Here is a 22606-nt window from a genome sequence, read left to right on the forward strand (position 1 = left end):
TTAGTGAGACCAATTTTCTTCTTTTTTTTTAAAGCATATTTTTTTATTTTATGGAATGTGTGAATTGGTTTCTAGACGTTTGACTTGATAGATATACTACTACTTCTCATGACCTTTTTTGATTTATTTTTAAATCACAATTTTTATAACCGGTTTTATTGTAGATTCATTTCAACTGTGATATAGTGTTGTACTCTGGAAAGGAAAGCATATGCTTTCTGTGCAATTATACAGGATGTAGGAATGTTAATTAAAGCCATGTTTATTCATATTCATTCCCCAAAAACAGCCGTTTCTATTTATACAGTCTTTACTACACAGCAACACATTGTTAAACAATATGCTTTATAATGTTATGGCAGCAGCAGAGTGAGTGAGTGAGTGAGTGAGTGAGTGAGTGAGTGAGTGAGTGAGTGAGTGAGTGAGTGAGTGAGTGAGTGAGTGAGTGAGTGAGTGAGAAGTAGTACAAAGTGATTCAGAGTTCATACTAAGAAGTTAGTCTTCTTTCTGCCCCTTACTTCCTTGAAAACAGCCAAGTAATCTTATTGGATAGAATTTACCCACAAGTCATTGCTTCTCCAATACGAAGCAGGACATTTAGGGGATTCTATTAATGCCCCGGGTTGAACCGGGTTGAACCGGGTTAGCGTTGATGGAACCACGTGGAACATGGCTGTCTCCCGGACTCAAAACAAAACACAAGTTCCGTGGGTTCAGCACGTGTTCTAGGAGTCTGTGTTTTCACATGCAAAAGGGGATTTATTTTAATAACAAAAAGGCTTTATATCAGCCTTCCCAATGAAGACTAGTTTTAAAATTCAAACATATGTATTTTATGTAAAATATATGTTTCCTGGACGATGCACCGTGCTGCCTTGTTGACAACATGACCGAGCGGCGCAGGTTACTGTGGGACGGCGCTCCTCTCTCACCACGCCACGTCACAGCCCGGTGGACTTAATGTATCTCCCTTATCGGTAGTCATCCTACTAACTTAGTGACAGTCCTTAATCTGTCTCCTACCACCGGCCTGTCACTGTAGTGCCAGTCCCATGCTACTCCGCTCCGTGGGCGGGTATCACAGACACCCCAAGGTCCTAGATCATGCCGGCCAACCAGGGAGGAAGGAAGAGACCGATGGTACCCAGCAGACACACGATGATAAACATCCACAGGAAGATACGGTCGATCACCATGGCAACGTACTTCCAGTCTTCCTTCACCTGAATGGAGAGACATGAATGAATGGTTTCCTTTTTTATTAAAAAAAATTACTTTTTTTTTTTTACTTTTTAGTCAACGAAAGAAGGTGAAACAACCTAACCTAACATACGGAAATAGCAGCTATCTGCAATATGAGTGTTACTCGTGCTGACAGTTGTCATAACCACTCACACTAAAGTCAGCGTCCTCTGCCCTCAGGTGGTCTGCGATGTAGTGCAGCCCCTCCAGAGCCCGTATAACGCTGGGAGACAGAGGGAACTCTATCCCTCTAGACTCTGACACCAAGTTATCTATCTTATCCGGTCGCTGGGTGGCGTTATCCCTTCTATTCACCCCTCTCCCTCCTCCTCCTCCCCTGTCCAGGCGTTTCTGGGGCTGCCCTGCCCCTGAGGGTGGGTGGTTCTGCTGGGGTGGAGGAGTGGAGCCCGGGGGTCTGGGTGACGGAGGGCGGAAGGAGAAGTACGAGCTCAAAGCCCCTAGCTCCAGGTCCTCATAACAGGGCGTCCATCTCTGGGGATCCTCCGTGGTCCCACCTCCTCCATCCCGAAGCCAGCTGGCTGAGGTGCTGAGGCGGGGAGGACGGACTAGGCCTGAATGAAGGAATTAATTAATTAATTGATGATTGGATTTGATACATTTAAACTACATATAAAGTTGCCTCGGTCATGGGACAACAAAACATATATAGAGGGCCAGTTTCCCGGGCACATGTTTATCAATGTGTGCCTAGTTTAGGACTAAGAAGCACTTTCAGTAGAAAATTACCATTAAAGAATGGTTAATAGTTCTGGAACCAGGCTTTACCTATTGTCCTGGAAACCGGCCCTAAAAATCACAGTCTACCAACGTGTTGTTCCTGTTATTACCACCTGGTAGTCTTGTGGTGTTGGTCCGTCCCTGGTGCCGTGCCACTGCTGCCCCCTGCTGGAGCATCAACAACCTGCGTCTCCGTCCGTCCGGCGCGGGCCGCCTCATGAACAGCCACCTGGGGATCAGGTCCAGGAAGACAGAGTGGACCCAGCGAGGCATCTTATGGGTCCCCGGGGAGCGGTGGTGGACGTTGAGGACAAAGACGGTGATGACGATGGAGAGAGTGACGAAGATCATGGTGAAGAGGAGATACTCTCCAATCAGAGGGATGACCAGGGAGGTGGAAGGGATGATCTCCGTGATGAGGAGCAGGAAGACGGTGAGGGAGAGGAGGACGGAGATACACAGAGTGATCTTCTCCCCACAGTCTGGAACAAGAAGGAGGAAGAGGGGGAGGAGGAGGATAAGGAAGTAGAGGAGGAAGAGGACGTGGGGGAAGAGGAGAAGGAGGTTCAAGAGGAGGGGGGAGATAAGGAAGATGAGGACGGAGAGGAGGGGGAAGATGGGGAGGAGGAACAGGAGGAAGGAGAGGGGAAAGAGGAAGAAGAGGATGTGGGGGAAGACGAGGAGGAGGAACAGGAGGGAGAGGAGGAACAGGAGGGGGAGGAGGAAGGAGAGGGGAAAGAGGAAGAAGAGGACGTGGGGGAAGACGAAGAGAAGGAACAGGAGGGAGAGGAGGAACAGGAGGGGGAGGAGGGAGAGGAGGGGGAGGAAGGAGAGGGGAAAGAGGATGTAGGGGAAGACGAGGAGGAGGAACAGGAGGGAGAGGAGGAGGGGGGGGAGAAGGAAGATGAGGACAGAGAGGAGGGGAAGAGGAAGAGGAGTAAGGAGAGGGGAAAGAGGAAGAAGAGGTTGTGGGGGAAGACGAGGAGGAGGAACAGGAGGGAGAGGAGGAGGGGGGATGGGAAAATACTTTTTGGTCCATCTTGCAGAGAACGGAAATGTATTTTTACACACAACCCAACCCCCAAAACACACACACGCACGCACGCACGCACACACACACACACACACACACACACACACACACACACACACACACACACATACCCCAAGTGGTTGGAAGCAACGAGTAAGCTACAATGCAATATCCCTGGAACAGTTGTTAGGTGCCTTACTCAAGGGTACAATAGCAGGAGAGGGTATTTCGGATGACACCTCACTCTACACCAGATTTCCCATCGGAGCTGGGGATATTAGCTGGTAAGCAATGGGGATATTAGCTGGTAAGCAATGGGGATATTAGCTGGTAAGCAATGGGGATATTAGCTGGTAAGCAATGGGGATATTAGCTGGTAAGCAATGGGGATATTAGCTGGTAAGCAATGGGGATATTAGCTGGTAAGCAATGGGGATATTAGCTGGTAAGCAATGGGGATATTAGCTGGTAAGCAATGGGGATATTAGCTGGTAAGCAATGGGGATATTAGCTGGTAAGCAATGGGGATATTAGCTGGTAAGCAATGGGGATATTAGCTGGTAAGCAATGGGGATGTTAGCTGGTAAGCAATGGGGATATTAGCTGGTAAGCAATGGGGATATTAGCTGGTAAGCAATGGGGATATTAGCTGGTAAGCAATGGGGATATTAGCTGGTAAGCAATGGGGATATTAGCTGGTAAGCAATGGGGATATTAGCTGGTAAGCAATGGGGATATTAGCTGGTAAGCAATGGGGATATTAGCTGGTAAGCAATGGGGATATTAGCTGGTAAGCAATGGGGATATTAGCTGGTAAGCAATGGGGATATTAGCTGGTAAGCAATGGGGATATTAGCTGGTAAGCAATGGGGATGTTAGCTGGTAAGCAATGTGGATATTAGCTGGTAAGCAATGGGGATATTAGCTGGTAAGCAATGGGGATGTTAGCTGGTAAGCAATGGGGATATTAGCTGGTAAGCAATGGGGATGTTAGCTGGTAAGCAATGGGGATATTAGCTGGTAAGCAATGGGGATATTAGCTGGTAAGCAATGGGGATATAAGCTGGTAAGCAATGGGGATATTAGCTGGTAAGCAATGGGGATATTAGCTGGTAAGCAATGGGGATATTAGCTGGTAAGCAATGGGGATATTAGCTAAAATGTCAGAAATTCTATTTACACACCAGTGTTCTACCAAAACGAAAATGTTTCCAGAACCGAATTGAGTAGCTGGACAGTAGCTGGTTCTGGGTATTGAGGAATAGGTCACTACCGGCCTACAGAAACAACACGCACACACATTCACACACACATTCACACACATTCACACACATTCACACACACATTCACACACATTCACACACACATTCCCACACATTCACACACACATTCACACACACATTCACACACATTCACACACACATTCACACACATTCACACACACATTCACACACATTCACACACATTCACACACACATTCACACACATTCACACACATTCACACACATTCACACATGGGTCCCACATGGATCCCACGTGTTTGATGTGAGGGGAGGTCGGCTCGTAATAACGTCTGGAATGGTATCAACATGGACATGTTTGATGTGAGGGGAGGTCGGCTCGTAATAACGTCTGGAATGGTATCAACATGGACATGTTTGATGTGAGGGGAGGTCGGCTCGTAATAACGTCTGAAATGGTATCAACATGGACATGTTTGATGTGAGGGGAGGTCGGCTCGTAATAACGTCTGAAATGGTATCAACATGGACGTGTTTGATGTGAGGGGAGGTCGGCTCGTAATAACGTCTGAAATGGTATCAACATGGACGTGTTTGATGTGAGGGGAGGTCGGCTCGTAATAACGTCTGAAATGGTATCAACATGGACATGTTTGATGTGAGGAGGTCGGCTCGTAATAACGTCTGAAATGGTATCAACATGGACATGTTTGATGTGAGGGGAGGTCGGCTCGTAATAACGTCTGAAATGGTATCAACATGGACGTGTTTGATGTGAGGGGAGGTCGGCTCGTAATAACGTCTGAAATGGTATCAACATGGACGTGTTTGATGTGAGGGGAGGTCGGCTCGTAATAACGTCTGAAATGGTATCAACATGGACGTGTTTGATGTGAGGGGAGGTCGGCTCGTAATAACGTCTGAAATGGTATCAACATGGACGTGTTTGATGTGAGGGGAGGTCGGCTCGTAATAACGTCTGAAATGGTATCAACATGGACGTGTTTGATGTGAGGGGAGGTCGGCTCGTAATAACGTCTGAAATGGTATCAACATGGACATGTTTGATGTGAGGAGGTCGGCTCGTAATAACGTCTGAAATGGTATCAACATGGACATGTTTGATGTGAGGGGAGTAATAACGTCTGAAATGGTATCAACATGGACATGTTTGATGTGAATAACGTCTGAAATGGTATCAACATGGACGTGTTTGATGTGAGGGGAGGTCGGCTCGTAATAACGTCTGAAATGGTATCAACATGGACGTGTTTGATGTGAGGGGAGGTCGGCTCGTAATAACGTCTGAAATGGTATCAACATGGACGTGTTTGATGTGAGGGGAGGTCGGCTCGTAATAACGTCTGAAATGGTATCAACATGGACGTGTTTGATGTGAGGGGAGGTCGGCTCGTAATAACGTCTGGAATGGTATCAACATGGACGTGTTTGATGCCATTCCAGTGATTCCATTACATTACTATAAGCCCATCCTCCCATTTATAAGTGCCACCAGCTAGTAACCGGAAGGTTGCAAGTTCAAACCCCTGAGCTGACAAGGTACAAATCTGTCGTTCTGCCCCTGAACAGGCAGTTAACCCACTGTTCCCAGGCCGTCATTGAACATTAGAATTTTTTCTTAACTGACTTGCCTAGTTAAATAAAGGTAAAAATATTGAAAAAAAAGTGATTAAGTTCGATTTTCTTTTTCCCTTACAGATCAACACAACCTAGTCTACATTTTCAAAGTGAAGAAAAATTCAAAATGATGGGTTCTATTCAATCAGATCCGCTTTAGCCGACATCCGCATAGTGGTTCCCAGCATTATACCTAAAGAGGACATTGCCATTGGCTGCACGGAGTCTCATTAACATAATCCCATTCAGCCTTGTTTACAAATTAGAACAGTGGAATGTGAGATGTAATCTACACCTCAAGTAGGATGATTGAAAGCCTTGTTATTTTGTTGAATGATATTTTTAAATTTGAGTGTAAAATGTTTTATATAGCCTACACGTTCTTGTTCTGAACTTCTAACGTGAGTCGGGCGGATGTGGCTTCATGATCACAATAAGCAGCTGCTCACTGATTTGAAAGGTCCTACACGGTTCCACCTCCAACACCGCCAGCTGTATGCTGGGGGATCTGCTATCGTCGGTTAACGCTTGAATCTGATTGAATCTAGGCCCTAGATTTGTGGGTGTGTTTTTCACAGTGTGTCTTAGGAATTAACATTTGTGTAATTGTCCCGCAGAAAATTACAACTTTATGCCAGGGTTAGATTTTCTTTTAGATTCATTTTATTATCTAGATCCTAATGAATTGACCAGTTCCTGCTGGTGACAAGCATGCCCATAACATGATGCTGCCACCACAATATTTAAAAAGAATACAGAAAGGATCGACAACATTGCATTCACTCCACATTACTGTATGACAAAGTGAAAAGAAGGAAAACTGTAGGCTAGGCTGTTAAGTACAAGACAACATGGCAAAGCAGTTTGGGTCAAATCCAATACAACGCAACACAGAGTGAAACCCTCTGCATTTTTAAGTATTTTGGAAGCATCATGTTATGGGTATGTTTGTCAACGGACTGGTGAGTTTGTCAGGATCCACATAAATATAAAAGGAGCAAAGCCCCCAATTATTTATTATTGTTTAAATGAAAATCTGCCTGTCTTCTGAAAACCCAAACCTTTGATAGAGTTGTATTTTTCAACAAGACAATTACACAAATATTAATACCAAGAGGTGTTAACTACTCCTGAGTGGTCAATCTTCATTCCTGACTAAAATGTGCTTGAAAAAAATCAGAGACAATGGTTTAATATTCTTGTCCATCAATGATTCCCAACCACATTTACTGAGATAGAGCAGTTTTGACAAAAACAATGGATATGTTGCCCTAAGTGTTGTGCAAAGTTGGCAGAATCTTCATCGGAAATGATTCACGGCTGTAAGGTGCTTCCACCTATGATTAACTCTGAGGTGTGGAGATATATGGAAATATATATGGAGGCTTAAATATCCTGACCTAGTGAGAAATACATGGCGGAGCCTCAATCAAGCAAGTCGTCTTGACAACTTGTGTCATCCTCGCTGGCATCAAAAGTTTTTTAAAAAGTCACATCTGCTCCTGCTCCGCCCTCTGGTGGTCATCCGGTGTCTCCTTGACCTACAGTTCTTTCCCTGTTCTCTCTCTCTGTGATTGTTTCTGGTGTCCTTTGACAGCTTTTTGGTCTTAGCCATAGTGGAGTTTGGAGTGTGACTGTTTGAGGTTGTGGACAGGTGTCTTTTATACTGATAACAAGTTCAAACAGGTGCCATTAATACAGGTAACGAGTGGAGGGCAGAGGAGCCTCTTAAAGAAGAAGTTACAGGTCTGTGAGAGCCAGAAATCTTGCTTGTTTGTTGGTGAGCAAATACTTATTTATTTGAATACTTATACCAGGCAAGGAGGGCATTAATCAGGGAGACAACAAAGAGACCAAAGATAACCCTGAAGCTCCACAGCGGAGATTGGAGTATCTGTCCATAGGACCACTTTAAGAAGTACACTCCACAGAGCCGGGCTTTACAGAAGATTGGCCAGAAAAAAGCAATTGCTTAAAGAAAAAAATAAGGAAACACGTTTAGTGCTTGCCAAAAGGCATGTGGGAGACTCCCCAAACATATGGAAGAAGGTACTGTGGTCAGATGAGACTAAAATAGATTTTTTTTGCCATCAAGGAAAACGCTATGTCTGACGCAAACCCTAAACCTTTCATCACCCCCAGAACAACATCCCCACTGTGAAGCATGGTGGTGGCAGCATCATGCTGTGGGGATGTTTTTCATCAGCAGGGACTGGGAAAACTGGTCTGAATTGAAGGAATGATGGATGGTGCTAAATACAGGGAAATTCTTGAAGGAAAACTTGTTTCAGTCTTCAAGATATTTGAGACTGGGACGGAGGTTCACCTTCCAGCAGGACAATGACCCTAAGCATACTGCTGAAGCAACACCCGAGTGGTTTAAGGGGAAACATTTAAATGTCTTGGAATGGCCTAGTCAAAGTCCAGACCTCAATCCAATTGAGAATCTGTGGTATGACTTAAAGACTGCAGTACACCAGGGGAACCCATCCAACTTGAAGGAGCTGGAGCAGTTTTGCCTTGAAGAATGGGCAAAAATCCCAGTGGCTAGATGTGCCAAGTTTATAGAGACTTAACCCAAGAGGCTTGCAGCTGTAATTGCTGCAAAAGGTGGCTCTACAGAGTATTGACTTTGGGGGGAGTGAATAGTTATGCACGCTCAACTAATATTTTTTTAAACTTATTTCTTGTTTGTTTCACAATAAAAACATATTTTGCATCTTCAAAGTGGTAGATATGTTGTGTAAATCAAATGATACAACCCCCCCCAAAATACATTTTAATTCCAGGTTGTAAGGCAACAAAATGGGAAAAATGCCAAGAGGGGTGAATACTTTCGTAAGCCACTGTATCTGACAAGAAATTAGACCACGTACGAAAACTCTGGGAAACCAGGCCTGCTAGTCATAGCTGACTTTGAAAAGGCTTTTAATAAAGTATGACTGAATTTATATATAAATGCCTGGAATATTTCAATTTACATGAATGGGTTAAAAATATGTATAGTAATAAAAGTATAATATTTGTAAATGATATCATAAATAGGACTGGTCACATGCATCTAACAAAAACATATGGAAATGTCTGCTCTACCCAAAATTACAACCAACTAATTGCAGCATTACTTCAAAAAATGGAAGAGGCAAGTAGAATGGGCGAGAACGTAAGGAACTTAATTAATTAAAGACCAAAATTGGTTAAAGAAAATTGTGATGTTTAAAAAGGTACACCAGATTAATTTAAGGACCAAAACATTGACAGCTGTTCCATATAGATTGCAAAATAGTTGGGAAGAGATTTTCGATGGTTTATGGTTTATATGAACTAATACACAAAACAATGCTGGATTCAAAACTTAGAATTTTTTAAATTTAAATTATTATTCAAAATTCTTGCAACCAAAAGAATCTTATGTATATATGGGGAATACAACCTTCCCAGCTTTGCAGATTTTGCTGTGATTAGATATTTTATTTTGGTATTGTCCGTATGTAGCTTGTTTTTGGTCAGAAGTTCAGGAATGGATGAAGAATTGCAACATTTACCTGGAGCTAACTCTGCAGATAGCACTGCTAGAGGATTTAAAAATTCATAGTGAATTGATTAATAATATAATAATACTCTTAGCTAAATGGTTATCTTTATCTTTATTTACAATCTGTATAATCAATGAGAATAGAAAGGATCCGAACTTTTGTGAGAAAGAATAAGAAAACAAAACAACTCTGGAGGTGTGAGGACATACGCAACCAAAAGACATCTTGGTTTTTTATTTGTAATTAATTAGGAACATTTTCTAGACATTTCTTTTCACTTTGAAAATGTGGAGTAGAGTAGATCACTAGGGAAAGAAATCCAATTTAATGGATTTTTGGATGTAATTTAAAGGCATCAAAATGTGAAGACTGTGCAAGGGGTGTGTAGACTTTCGTTAGGCACCTTATAACAGTTCATAGTGTTTTGTAAGATGTAATAAAAAACGTTTATTTTTACATATGCCCTTTTTCTTCTTGAATGTATTATAGATAAAGGCATTTATTAAGCCAGATTTGGTTGATGAAAGACAAGTTTGGCTTTTAATTTGTGAATCAAGTCAGCATAAGAGAAATTCCTTTTTTTTTTTTATTAAATACTTTTTTACTGAAGCAGATTTAAAATAAGCTTAATGCACTTTCAATATTTGTTACTGAATTTTTGTAACTGTTACTCACATAAACTAATACGTAGGCAATAGGTATGTCAAAAATCTTAGTTGTAACAACCTGTAATGTTCCAAAACCTCCACTAGATGGGGATGTTGGCTACATTCTGAATTGTTCAAGTAACAGTATTTCTCCCGTCTCTCTCTTTGCCCCAACCTAGGCTCGAACCAGGGACCCTCTGAACACATCGACAACAGTCACCCATGAAGCATCGTTACCTGTCGGTCCACAAAAGCCAAGCATCTTAGAGAGCAAGTGAAATAACGACTACTTCAAAAGGTCTGAGCGAGTGAAGTCACTGACTGAAATGCTACTAGAGTCACCCTTAACAAGCTAGCTGTGTCACACTGTTACTTTCAGAAAAATTCAGAGATTCCCTCTGTTAGCCTACTTACCTGAGGAGAGATATAAGACAAGGACCTACCTGAGGAGAGATAGAAGACTAGGACCTACCTGAGGGGAGATAGAAGACTAGGACCTACCTGAGGGGAGATAGAAGACTAGGACCTACCTGAGGAAAGATAGAAGACTAGGATCTACCTGAGGAGAGATAGAAGACTAGGAATCTACCTGAGGGGAGATAGGAGACTAGGACCTACCTGAGGAGAGATAGAAGACTAGGAATCTACCTGAGGGGAGATAGAAGACTAGGAATCTACCTGAGCGGAGATAGAAGAATCTACCTGAGGGGAGATAGAAGACTAGGAATCTACCTGAGGGGAGATAGAAGACTAGGACCTACCTGAGGGGAGATAGGAGACTAGGAAGCTACCTGAGGGGAGATAGAAGACTAGGAATCTACCTGAGGGGAGATAGAAGACTAGGACCTACCTGAGGGGAGATAGAAGACTAGGACCTACCTGAGGAGAGATAGAAGACTAGGACCTACCTGAGGAAAGATAGAAGACTAGGACCTACCTGAGGAGAGATAGAAGACTAGGAATCTACCTGAGGGGAGATAGAAGACTAGGAATCTACCTGAGGGAAGATAGAATACTAGGAATCTACCTGAGGGGAGATAGAAGACTAGGACCTACCTGAGGGGAGATAGAAGACTAGGAATCTACCTGAGGGGAGATAGAAGACTAGGAATCTACCTGAGGGGAGATAGGAGACTAGGACCTACCTGAGGAGAGATAGAAGACTAGGACCTACCTGAGGGGAGATAGAAGACTAGGAATCTACCTGAGGGGAGATAGAAGACTAGGAATCTACCTGAGGGGAGATAGAAGACTAGGAATCTACCTGAGGGAAGATAGAATACTAGGACCTACCTGAGGGGAGATAGGAGACTAGGAATCTACCTGAGAGGAGATAGAAGACTAGGAATCTACCTGAGGGGAGATAGAATACTAGGACCTACCTGAGGGGAGATAGGAGACTAGGAATCTACCTGAGGGGAGATAGAAGACTAGGAATCTACCTGAGGGGAGATAGAAGACTAGGAATCTACCTGAGGGGAGATAGAAGACTAGGAATCTACCTGAGGGAAGATAGAAGACTAGGACCTACCTGAGGAGAGATAGAAGACTAGGACCTACCTGAGGGAAGATAGAAGACTAGGAATCTACCTGAGGGGAGATAGAAGACTAGGAATCTACCTGAGGGGAGATAGAAGACTAGGACCTACCTGAGGGGAGATAGAAGACTAGGACCTACCTGAGGGGAGATAGGAGACTAGGAATCTACCTGAGGGGAGATAGAAGACTAGGAATCTACCTGAGGGGAGATAGAAGACTAGGACCTACCTGAGGGGAGATAGGAGACTAGGAATCTACCTGAGGGGAGATAGAATACTAGGACCTACCTGAGGGGAGATAGGAGACTAGGAATCTACCTGAGGGGAGATAGAAGACTAGGACCTACCTGAGGGGAGATAGAAGACTAGGACCTACCTGAGGGAAGATAGAAGACTAGGACCTACCTGAGGAGAGATAGAAGACTAGGACCTACCTGAGGAGAGATAGAAGACTAGGACCTACCTGAGGAGAGATAGAAGACTAGGAACCTACCTGAGGGGAGATAGAAGACTAGGAATCTACCTGAGGGAGATAGAAGACTAGGAATCTACCTGAGGGGAGATAGAAGACTAGGAACCTACCTGAGGGGAGATAGAAGACTAGGAATCTACCTGAGGAGATAGAAGATAGGATCTACCTGAGGGAGATAGAAGACTAGGAATCTACCTGAGGGGAGATAGAAGACTAGGAATCTACCTGAGGGAGATAGAAGACTAGGACCTAGCTGAGGAGAGATAGAAGACTAGGACCTACCTGAGGGGGAAAGATAGAAGATAGGACCTACCTGAGGAGAGATAGAAGAGATAGAAGACTAGGAATCTACCTGAGGGGAGATAGAAGAAGGAATCTACCTAGGAACTCTACCTGAGGGGAGATAGAAGACTAGGACCTACCTGAGGGGAGATAGAAGACTAGGAACCTACCTGAGGGGAGATAGAAGACTAGGACCTACCTGAGGGGAGATAGAAGACTAGGACCTACCTGAGGAGATAGAAGATAGAAGACTAGGAATCTACCTGAGGAGATAGAAGACTAGGACCTACCTGAGGGGAGATAGAAGACTAGGAATCTACCTGAGGGAGATAGAAGACTAGGAATCTACCTGAGGGGAGATAGAAGACTAGGAATCTACCTGAGGGGAGATAGAAGACTAGGACCTACCTGAGGGGAGATAGAAGACTAGGAATCTACCTGAGGGGAGATAGAAGACTAGGAATCTACCTGAGGGGAGATAGAAGACTAGGACCTACCTGAGGAGAGATAGAAGACTAGGACCTACCTGAGGGGAGATAGAAGACTAGGAATCTACCTGAGGGGAGATAGAAGACTAGGAATCTACCTGAGGGGAGATAGAAGATCTACCTGAGGGAGATAGAAGACTCTACCTGAGGGAAGATAGAAGACTAGGACCTACCTGAGGGAGGAAGATAGGAGACCTAGGAATCTACCTACCTGAGGAGATAGAAGACTGAGGAATCTACCTGAGGGAGATAGAAGACTAGGACCTACCTGAGGAGAGATAGAAGACTAGGACCTACCTGAGGGAGATAGGAATCTACCTGAGGGGAGATAGAAGACTAGGAATCTACCTGAGGGGAGATAGAAGACTAGGAATCTACCTGAGGGGAGATAGAAGACTAGGAATCTACCTGAGGGAAGATAGAAGACTAGGACCTACCTGAGGAGAGATAGAAGACTAGGACCTACCTGAGGGAAGATAGAAGACTAGGAATCTACCTGAGGGGAGATAGAAGACTAGGAATATACCTGAGGGGAGATAGAAGACTAGGACCTACCTGAGGAGAGATAGAAGACTAGGACCTACCTGAGGGGAGATAGGAGACTAGGAATCTACCTGAGGGGAGATAGGAGACTAGGAATCTACCTGAGGGGAGATAGAATACTAGGACCTACCTGAGGGGAGATAGGAGACTAGGAATCTACCTGAGGGGAGATAGAAGACTAGGACCTACCTGAGGGGAGATAGAAGACTAGGACCTACCTGAGGGAAGATAGAAGACTAGGACCTACCTGAGGAGAGATAGAAGACTAGGACCTACCTGAGGAGAGATAGAAGACTAGGACCTACCTGAGGAGAGATAGAAGACTAGGAATCTACCTGAGGGGAGATAGAAGACTAGGAATCTACCTGAGGGAAGATAGAATACTAGGACCTACCTGAGGGGAGATAGGAGACTAGGAATCTACCTGAGGGGAGATAGAAGACTAGGAATCTACCTGAGGGGAGATAGAAGACTAGGACCTAGCTGAGGAGAGATAGAAGACTAGGACCTACCTGAGGGGAGATAGAAGAGATACCTGAAGAGATAGAAGACCTACCTGAGGAGGAGATAGAAGAGATAGGACCTACCTGAGGAGAGATAGAAGACTAGGACCTACCTGACTAGGAATCTACCTGAGGGAGATAGAAGACTAGGAATCTACCTGAGGAAAGATAGAAGACTAGGACCTACCTGAGGGGAGATAGAAGACTAGGAATCTACCTGAGGGGAGATAGAAGACTAGGACCTACCTGAGGAGAGATAGAAGACTAGGACCTACCTGAGGGAAGATAGAAGACTAGGAATCTACCTGAGGGGAGATAGAAGACTAGGAATCTACCTGAGGGGAGATAGAAGACTAGGAATCTACCTGAGGGGAGATAGAAGACTAGGAATCTACCTGAGGGAAGATAGAAGACTAGGACCTACCTGAGGAGAGATAGAAGACTAGGACCTACCTGAGGGAAGATAGAAGACTAGGAATCTACCTGAGGGGAGATAGAAGACTAGGAATATACCTGAGGGGAGATAGAAGACTAGGACCTACCTGAGGAGAGATAGAAGACTAGGACCTACCTGAGGAGGGGAGATAGGAAGACTAGGAATCTACCTGAGGGAGATAGAAGACTAGGAATCTACCTGAGGGGAGATAGAAGACTAGGACCTACCTGAGGGAGATAGAAGACTAGGACCTACCTGAGGGAGATAGAAGACTAGGAATCTACCTGAGGGGAGATAGAAGACTAGGAATCTACCTGAGGGAGATAGAAGACTAGGACCTACCTGAGGAGAGATAGAAGACTAGGACCTACCTGAGGGAGATAGACTAGGAATCTACCTGAGGGGAGATAGAAGACTAGGAATCTACCTGAGGGAGAGATAGGACCTACCTGAGGGGACTAGGAGATCTACCTGAGGGGAGATAGAAGACTAGGAATCTACCTGAGGGAGATAGAAGACTAGGAATCTACCTGAGGAGAGATAGAAGACTAGGACCTACCTGAGGGAAGATAGAAGACTAGGAATCTACCTGAGGGGAGATAGAAGACTAGGAATATACCTGAGGGGAGATAGAAGACTAGGACCTACCTGAGGAGAGATAGAAGACTAGGACCTACCTGAGGGGAGATAGGAGACTAGGAATCTACCTGAGGGGAGATAGAAGACTAGGAATCTACCTGAGGGGAGATAGAAGACTAGGACCTACCTGAGGGGAGATAGGAGACTAGGACCTACCTGAGGGGAGATAGGAGACTAGGAATCTACCTGAGGGGAGATAGAAGACTAGGAATCTACCTGAGGGGAGATAGAAGACTAGGACCTACCTGAGGGGAGATAGAAGACTAGGACCTACCTGAGGGAAGATAGAAGACTAGGACCTACCTGAGGAGAGATAGACGACTAGGACCTACCTGAGGAGAGATAGAAGACTAGGACCTACCTGAGGAGAGATAGAAGACTAGGAATCTACCTGAGCGGAGATAGAAGACTAGGACCTACCTGAGGGAAGATAGAAGACCAGGACGGTGAGACAGGAGATGAGCAGACAGGGGATGATCAGGTTGATGGTGTAGAAGAGAGGCAGCCGTCTGATGATGAAGAAGTAGGTGATATCAGGGTAGATCTCATGACAGCAGTCGTACTTCTTGGTGTTGTATGTTCCCACTGCGTTGATGATGGCTACCAGATAGAAGACTCCACTCTCCCAGTAGTTGTTCAGATCCACAGTGTTCTAGGGGATAAAGATCAACCGTCCCACTCTATAAAGGCTTCATATGGCTGGCATACATAAAAGCTTCATAAGTACTGTGTAGATATAGTTGTTCAGGTCTACTGTATTCTAGGGGATGGAGATACACTTTAATATCCCTTAGAGAAAAATTGTCACACACTGCTGGCTCTGATTGGCTCTCAGTGTGGCTTGACAATGACAACAATGGAGTTAGCAAGAGCACAAACAGATCTGGGATCAGGCTAGTGCTAATGTATAAAACATAAACACATAGACACATAGACAATACGTTATCCATATCATACACACCTTGTACAACACTTTTATAACATTACCTCCTTGAGTGATTGTTTGACCAGGACGGTGATGACTGACAGGAGACTGACTGACTGGGGATGATCAGGTTGACTGTGCTAGACTGACTGACTGTAACACTGTCTGATGATGAAGAAGTAACACTGATCTCATGACAGCTGGCTGGCTGTGCTGATGTTCCCACTGACTGGCTGACTGACTGGCTGTCTGACTGACTGGGACTGACTGACGATGAAGATGACTACTGACTGGTCGTACTTCTTGGTGTTGTATGTTCCACTGCTCCCAGTAGTTGTTCTCCACAGTGTTCTGGCTGATCAACTGGCGTGCATACATAAAAGCTCCTGACTGGCTGAGGTCTCCTGTATTCTGGCTGTCTAATCTCCCTGAGAGGAAAACTGACTGCTGGCTGACTGGCTGACTGGCTTGACAATGACTGGCTGCACAAACAGATCTGGGATCTGGCTAGTGCTACTGTATAAAACATAGACTGACATAGACTGGCTGACTGGCTGACTTGACTTTTATGGCATTGTCTGAGTGATTGGCTGACTGACTGGCTGACTGGCGTGCTGACTGGCTGACTGACTGGCTGTCTGACTGACTGGCTGACTGGCTGGCTGGCTGGCTGACTGGCTGACTGGCTGACTGGCTGACTGGCTGACTGACTGGCTGTCTGACTGATGCTGACTGGCTGTCTGACTGACTGTCTGACTGACTGGCTGACTGGCTGACTGACTGGCTGACTGGCTGACTGACTGGCTGTCTGACTGACTGGCTGACTGGCTGACTGACTGGCTGACTGGCTGACTGGCTGTCTGTCTGACTGGCTGACTGACTGGCTGACTGGCTGACTGACTGACTGATACAATAAATCATTTAGACAAAAATGTGCAAAATGCACTTTTACGCTTATGATGCTGTTATTTACAGTTGTGCCTCATCTCCCACAAAAGCTTTCCAGAACTTGCAAACTGCTTTTTATACTGTTCATCGTAACTTGTGTCAATTGAAGCTTATCCTCAATACTGACAAAACTAAACTAATGGTGTTTTCTAAAGCAAGAAATAGACCTCCGAACCTTTCGCCTATTACTACCTGTCAAGGTAATGAGATTGAGACTGTAACCTCATATAAGTATCTTGGAATTTTAATTGATGACGCTATGTTTTAAATTGCATATTAAACAACTTACAAAAAAATTGAAGCTGAAGTTGGGATTTTATTTTAAGAATAAGGCCTGTTTTTCTTTTGAAGCCAGAAGGAGGCTAGTATCAGCTACATTTATGCCTTTAGTAGACTATGGGGATATTTTATATATGAATGCTTCCGCTCAGTGTTTGAGATCAATTGACACTCTTTACCATGGCACTTTGAGATCTATTTTAAACTGCAAAACCCTTACGCACCACTGCACTTTGTATACCAGAGTTGGCTGGCCTTCTCTAGTCTCTCGTAGGCTCAGGCACTGGTATACTTTTATTTACAAAGCCATTTTGGGTTTACTACCTTTTTATTTGGGCATTTGTATTGTTCAGAAATGTGGTGGGTCGTCTCTTCGTTCGCTGGACTTTATCCTGCTAACTGTTCCAAATGTCCCAACTGAATTTGGTAAAAGGGCTTTTATGTACTCTGGCCATCGTCTTGGAACACCTTACAAAATACTTTTAAACTGGAAGAACTTGTCCCGATTGGTGTTTTTAAATCACTGATGAAGGATGTTGAGGCTGATTCCCTGACCTGTCAATGTTTCTAAATCACTGATGAAGGATGTTGAGACTGATTCCCTGACCTGTCAATGTTTCTAAATCACTGATGAAGGATGTTGAGACTGATTCCCTGACCTGTCAATGTTTCTAAATCACTGATGAAGGATGTTGAGACTGATTCCCTGACCTGTCAATGTTTCTAAATCACTGATGAAGGATTTTGATTCCCTGACCTGTCAATGTCTTTAAATCACTGATGAAGGATGTTGAGGCTGATTCCCTGACCTGTCAATGTTTCTAAATCACTGATGAAGGATGTTGAGACTGATTCCCTGACCTGTCAATGTTTCTAAATCACTGATGAAGGATGTTGAGACTGATTCCCTGACCTGTCAATGTTTTTAAATCACTGATGAAGGATGTTGAGGCTGATTCCCTGACCTGTCAATGTTTTTAATTTGCTGTTTTATACTCTTGTGAATTCAATGGTTTTTACTAGATTTACTTGTAGCTTTTCATGTTGTCTGTCTGTAATCTTTGTAATGACTTGGTGCTGCCTATCTTGGCCAGGGCGCTCTTGAAAAAGAGATTTCAAATCTCAATGAGCCCTTCCTGGTTAAGTAAAGGTTTTAAAAATATATATAATATAATATGATAATAACAAAATAAAACTCCATACCTCGATTCGTTCCAGGTCAATCTTAGCCTTGTCGTAAGTCCAGGAACCAAACTTCATCTTGCAGTTCTGCTGGTCGAAGGGGAAGAAGGTGACGTCTATAGAGCAGGAGGACTTATAGATGGCCGGGGGAACCCAGCGCACCTTCCCATTGTGGAACAGGTGGGCCTTGGTCATGTGGGTTACGGCGAACTCACCGTCCGCACTGGAGGGAGGAGAGCAGAACACAACAGAACAGAAAATTGGTTACTGAAGTAATTGTACATGTGAGTGTGCGTCGTACAGCACGGCTGTGCTGCAGTCGTACCCACGAGTCAATAGCCGAATACCCATATATCATTGGCATAGTTGCCGGGCATGCCCTCTGGTCGTTAGCTCGATTGGCATTGTCAGTTCGTGCAGGTTGCTGTGGGCATGCACAGTCATAGCCACGGGGAGTAGTGGTGCCGCAGCACCACCTGGTGGTGAGATGGTGAAACTGAACGTTTTTATTGATGTAAAATAATCAAATCAAAATCAAATCAAATGTATTTATATAGCCTTTTGTACATCAGCTGATATCTCAAAGTGCTGTACAGAAATCCAGCCTAAAACCCCAAACAGCAAGCAATGCAGGTGTAGAAGCACGGTGGCTAGGAAAAACTCCCTAGAAAGGCCAAAACCTAGGAAGAAAACTGGAGAGGAACCAGGCTATGTGGGGTGGCCAGTCCTCTTCTGGTTGTGCCGGGTGGAGATTATAACAGAACATGGCCAAGATGTTCAAATGTTCATAAATGACCAGCATGGTCGAAATAATAATAAGGCAGAACAGTTGAAACTGGAGCAGCAGCACGGCCAGCTGGACTGGGGACAGCAAGGAGTCATCATCATTGGTATTGGGGTAAGGGAGAGAAGAAAAAACACATCTATTTTGAAAGCGGTACATTCACGATAGGCTCTTGTCTATTCAGCTGTGACCGTTTTGTCGTTGGACACGCTCTGCTGTACGATAGACAGTTTCGTTTTGAGTTGAGTCGGGTCTCCCCATCTCTGTCCCTCTCCCATAGGCGACATGTGAGTTTCCAGGTTTGGTGAAGCTAAATACACCTTTATAAATCAAATCAAATCAAATGTTATTTGTCACATACACATGGTTAGCAGATGTTAATGCGAGTGTAGCGAAATGCTTGTGCTTCTAGTTCCGACAATGCAGTAATAACCAACAAGTAATCTAACTAACAATTCCAAAACTACTGTCTTATACACAGTGTAAGGGGATACAGAATATGTACATAAGGATATATGAATGAGTGATGGTACAGAGCAGCATACAGTAGATGGTATCGAGTACAGTATATACATATGAGATGAGTGTGTAGACAAAGTAAACAAAGTGGCATAGTTAAAGTGGCTAGTGATACATGTATTACATAAGGATGCAGTCGATGATGTAGAGTACAGTATATACGTATGCATATGAGATGAATAATGTAGGGTAAGTAACATTGTATAAGGTAGCATTGTTTAAAGTGGCTAGTGATATATTTACATCATTTCCCATCAATTCCCATTAGTAAAATGGCTGGAGTTGGAGTTATAATAACGTATTTCATGCACCTGTCATTGCATTTACAGACTCATGTAAGATATCTACTATTCCTAATGGATAGTCATAATGTAGGCTAATTATATACAACTCAATCGCTGTTGGCAACAAAAAAAGGCTGAGCACCTGGTGGTGTAGAGTAGGCCTTATGACATGGCTGAGCACCTGGTGGTGTAGAGTAGGCCTTATGACATGGCTGAGCTCCTGGTGGTGTAGAGTAGGCCTTATGACATGGCTGAGTGCCTGGTGGTGTAGAGTAGGCCTTATGACATGGCTGAGCACCTGGTGGTGTAGAGTAGGCCTTATGACATGGCTGAGCGCCTGGTGGTGTAGAGTAGGCCTTATGACATGGCTGAGTGCCTGGTGGTGTAGAGTAGGCCTTATGACATGGCTGAGCACCTGGTGGTGTAGAGTAGGCCTTATGACATGGCTGAGCACCTGGTGGTGTAGAGTAGGCCTTATGACATGGCTGAGCGCCTGGTGGTGTAGAGTAGGCCTTATGACATGGCTGAGTGCCTGGTGGTGTAGAGTAGGCCTTATGACATGGCTGAGCACCTGGTGGTGTAGAGTAGGCCTTATGACATGGCTGAGCACCTGGTGGTGTAGAGTAGGCCTTATGACATGGCTGAGCACCTGGTGGTGTAGAGTAGGCCTTATGACATGGCTGAGCGCCTGGTGGTGTAGAGTAGGCCTTATGACATGGCTGAGCACCTGGTGGTGTAGAGTAGGCCTTATGACATGGCTGAGCTCCTGGTGGTGTAGAGTAGGCCTTATGACATGGCTGAGCACCTGATGGTGTAGAGTAGGCCTTATGACATGGCTGAGCACCTGGTGGTGTAGAGTAGGCCTTATGACATGGCTGAGCACCTGGTGGTGTAGAGTAGGCCTTATGACATGGCTGAGCACCTGGTGGTGTAGAGTAGGCCTTATGACATGGCTGAGCGCCTGGTGGTGTAGAGTAGGCCTTATGACATGGCTGAGCTCCTGGTGGTGTAGAGTAGGCATTATGACATGGCTGATCTCCTGGTGGTGTAGAGTAGGCCTTATGACATGGCTGAGTGCCTGGTGGTGTAGAGTAGGCCTTATGACATGGCTGAGCTCCTGGTGGTGTAGAGTAGGCCTTATGACATGGCTGAGCTCCTGGTGGTGTAGAGTAGGCCTTATGACATGGCTGAGCTCCTGGTGATGTAGAGTAGGCCTTATGTTCAGTGTTAGCTAGCTACATAGCTGTCTTTGTTTCCAAGATAATTGTGTAGTTTAGTGTGTGTAGCCTTGGAGTGATTATCTTAATTCACTGAGGTTCGCTAGCCAGCTATTTGTCGTCCTTAACGTAGGAGACTCTGCTAGCTAGCCAACGTCTACTGAATAGAACTCAACCGGTCGCATTCACAGGTAGTATCACATTTTCATTTCATTACAGTACAACGGTTTGATTTGTTTGATCGTAGCTAGCTACATAGCTAGCTACATAGCCGTCTTTGTTTCAAAGATAATTGTGTAGTCTAGAGCGATTTCCTAGGTTAGCTAGCCAGCTATTGTCGTTCTTTTAACTCAAAGTAACGTAAACAACACTGCTAGCTAGCCAGCTAGCCCCCGAATAGCAGCACTGTAGAAATTATTACACTCAACGGAACGACTTGATTAGTGTAGTGTCAACAACGCAGCTACTGCCAGCTAGCCTACTTTAGCAGTACTGTATCATTTTAATCATTTTAGTCAATAAGATTCTTGCTACGTAAGCCTAACTTTCTGAACATTCGAGACGTGTAGTCCGCTTGTCATTCCAATTTCCTTGCATTAGCGTAGCCTTTTCTGTAGCCTGTCAACTATGTGTCTGTCTATCCCTGTTCTCTCCTCTCTGCACAGACCATACAAACGCTCCACACCGCGTGGCCGCGACCACCCTAACCTGGTGGTCCCAGCGCGTACGACCCACGTGGAGTTCCAGGTCTCTGGTAGCCTCTGGAACTGCCAATCTGCAGAGGCAGAGTTCATCTCAGCCTATGCCTCCCTCCAGTCCCTTGACTTCTTGGCACTGACGGAAACATGGATCACCACAGATAACACTGCTACTCCTACTGCTCTCTCCTCGTCCGCCCACGTGTTCTCGCACACCCGAGAGCTTCTGGTCAGCGGGGTGGTGGCACCGGGATCCTCATCTCTCCCAAGTGGTCTTTCTCTCTTTCTCCCCTTACCCATCTGTCTATTGCCTCCTTTGAATTCCATGCTGTCACAGTTACCAGCCCTTTCAAGCTTAACATCCTTATCATTTATCGCCCTCCAGGTTCCTCGGAGAGTTCATCAATGAGCTTGATGCCTTGATAAGCTCCTTTCCTGAGGACGGCTCACCTCTCACAGTTCTGGGCGACTTTAACCTCCCCACGTCTACCTTTGACTCATTCCTCTCTGCCTCCTTCTTTCCACTCCTCTCCTCTTTTGACCTCACCCTCTCACCTTCCCCCTACTCACAAGGCAGGCAATACGCTTGACCTCATCTTTACTAGATGCTGTTCTTCCACTAACCTCATTGCAACTCCCCCTCCAAGTCTCCGACCACTACCTTGTATCCTTTTCCCTCTCGCTCTCATCCAACACTTCCCCACTGCCCCTACTCGGATGGTATCGCGCCGTCCCAACCTTCGCTCTCTCTCCCCCGCTACTCTCTCCTCTTCCATCCTATCTTTTCTTCCCTC

General features: G+C 44.9%; 2 protein-coding genes and 1 long non-coding RNA gene across 10 annotated transcripts in view; 2 read left to right on the forward strand and 1 right to left on the reverse strand.

The window, feature by feature from the left end:
• Nucleotides 1–10492, forward strand: part of LOC118377175 (protein-tyrosine kinase 2-beta-like) — an 81152-nt gene extending 70660 nt beyond the window's left edge. For all 3 annotated transcript variants that reach the window (XM_052524436.1, XM_052524435.1, XM_052524438.1), the window contains one exon: nt 10255–10492. In XM_052524436.1, the coding sequence (XP_052380396.1) occupies nt 10255–10276 (22 nt within the window). In that variant the 3' untranslated portion in view covers nt 10277–10492. The remainder of the gene's footprint in view (nt 1–10254) is intronic.
• Nucleotides 245–22606, reverse strand: part of LOC127931503 (neuronal acetylcholine receptor subunit alpha-2-like) — a 59880-nt gene continuing 37518 nt past the window's right edge. For 2 of the 6 annotated variants that reach the window (XM_052524454.1, XM_052524449.1), the window contains exons 5-10: nt 18332–18533; nt 15422–15628; nt 13617–13641; nt 2094–2462; nt 1396–1814; nt 245–1223 (exon numbers count right to left, since the gene is read on the reverse strand). In XM_052524454.1, coding sequence (XP_052380414.1) covers nt 1098–1223; nt 1396–1814; nt 2094–2462; nt 13617–13641; nt 15422–15628; nt 18332–18533 — 1348 coding nt within the window. In that variant the 3' untranslated portion in view covers nt 245–1097. Of the gene's footprint in view, nt 1224–1395; nt 1815–2093; nt 2463–11577; nt 11603–11989; nt 12015–12999; nt 13025–13263; nt 13289–13616; nt 13642–15421; nt 15629–18331; nt 18534–22606 lie in introns of all 6 variants that reach the window. The other 4 variants (XM_052524453.1, XM_052524450.1, XM_052524452.1 and 1 more) reach the window with 4 other exon arrangements.
• LOC127931507 (uncharacterized) lies at nt 4688–5653 on the forward strand. Its single transcript, XR_008141512.1, has 3 exons — nt 4688–4863; nt 4980–5274; nt 5483–5653. It is a non-coding gene; the product is annotated as an uncharacterized LOC127931507 (long non-coding RNA).

Source organism: Oncorhynchus keta, chromosome 8 (genome assembly GCF_023373465.1).
Source record: "Oncorhynchus keta strain PuntledgeMale-10-30-2019 chromosome 8, Oket_V2, whole genome shotgun sequence".
NCBI lineage: Eukaryota > Metazoa > Chordata > Actinopteri > Salmoniformes > Salmonidae > Oncorhynchus > Oncorhynchus keta.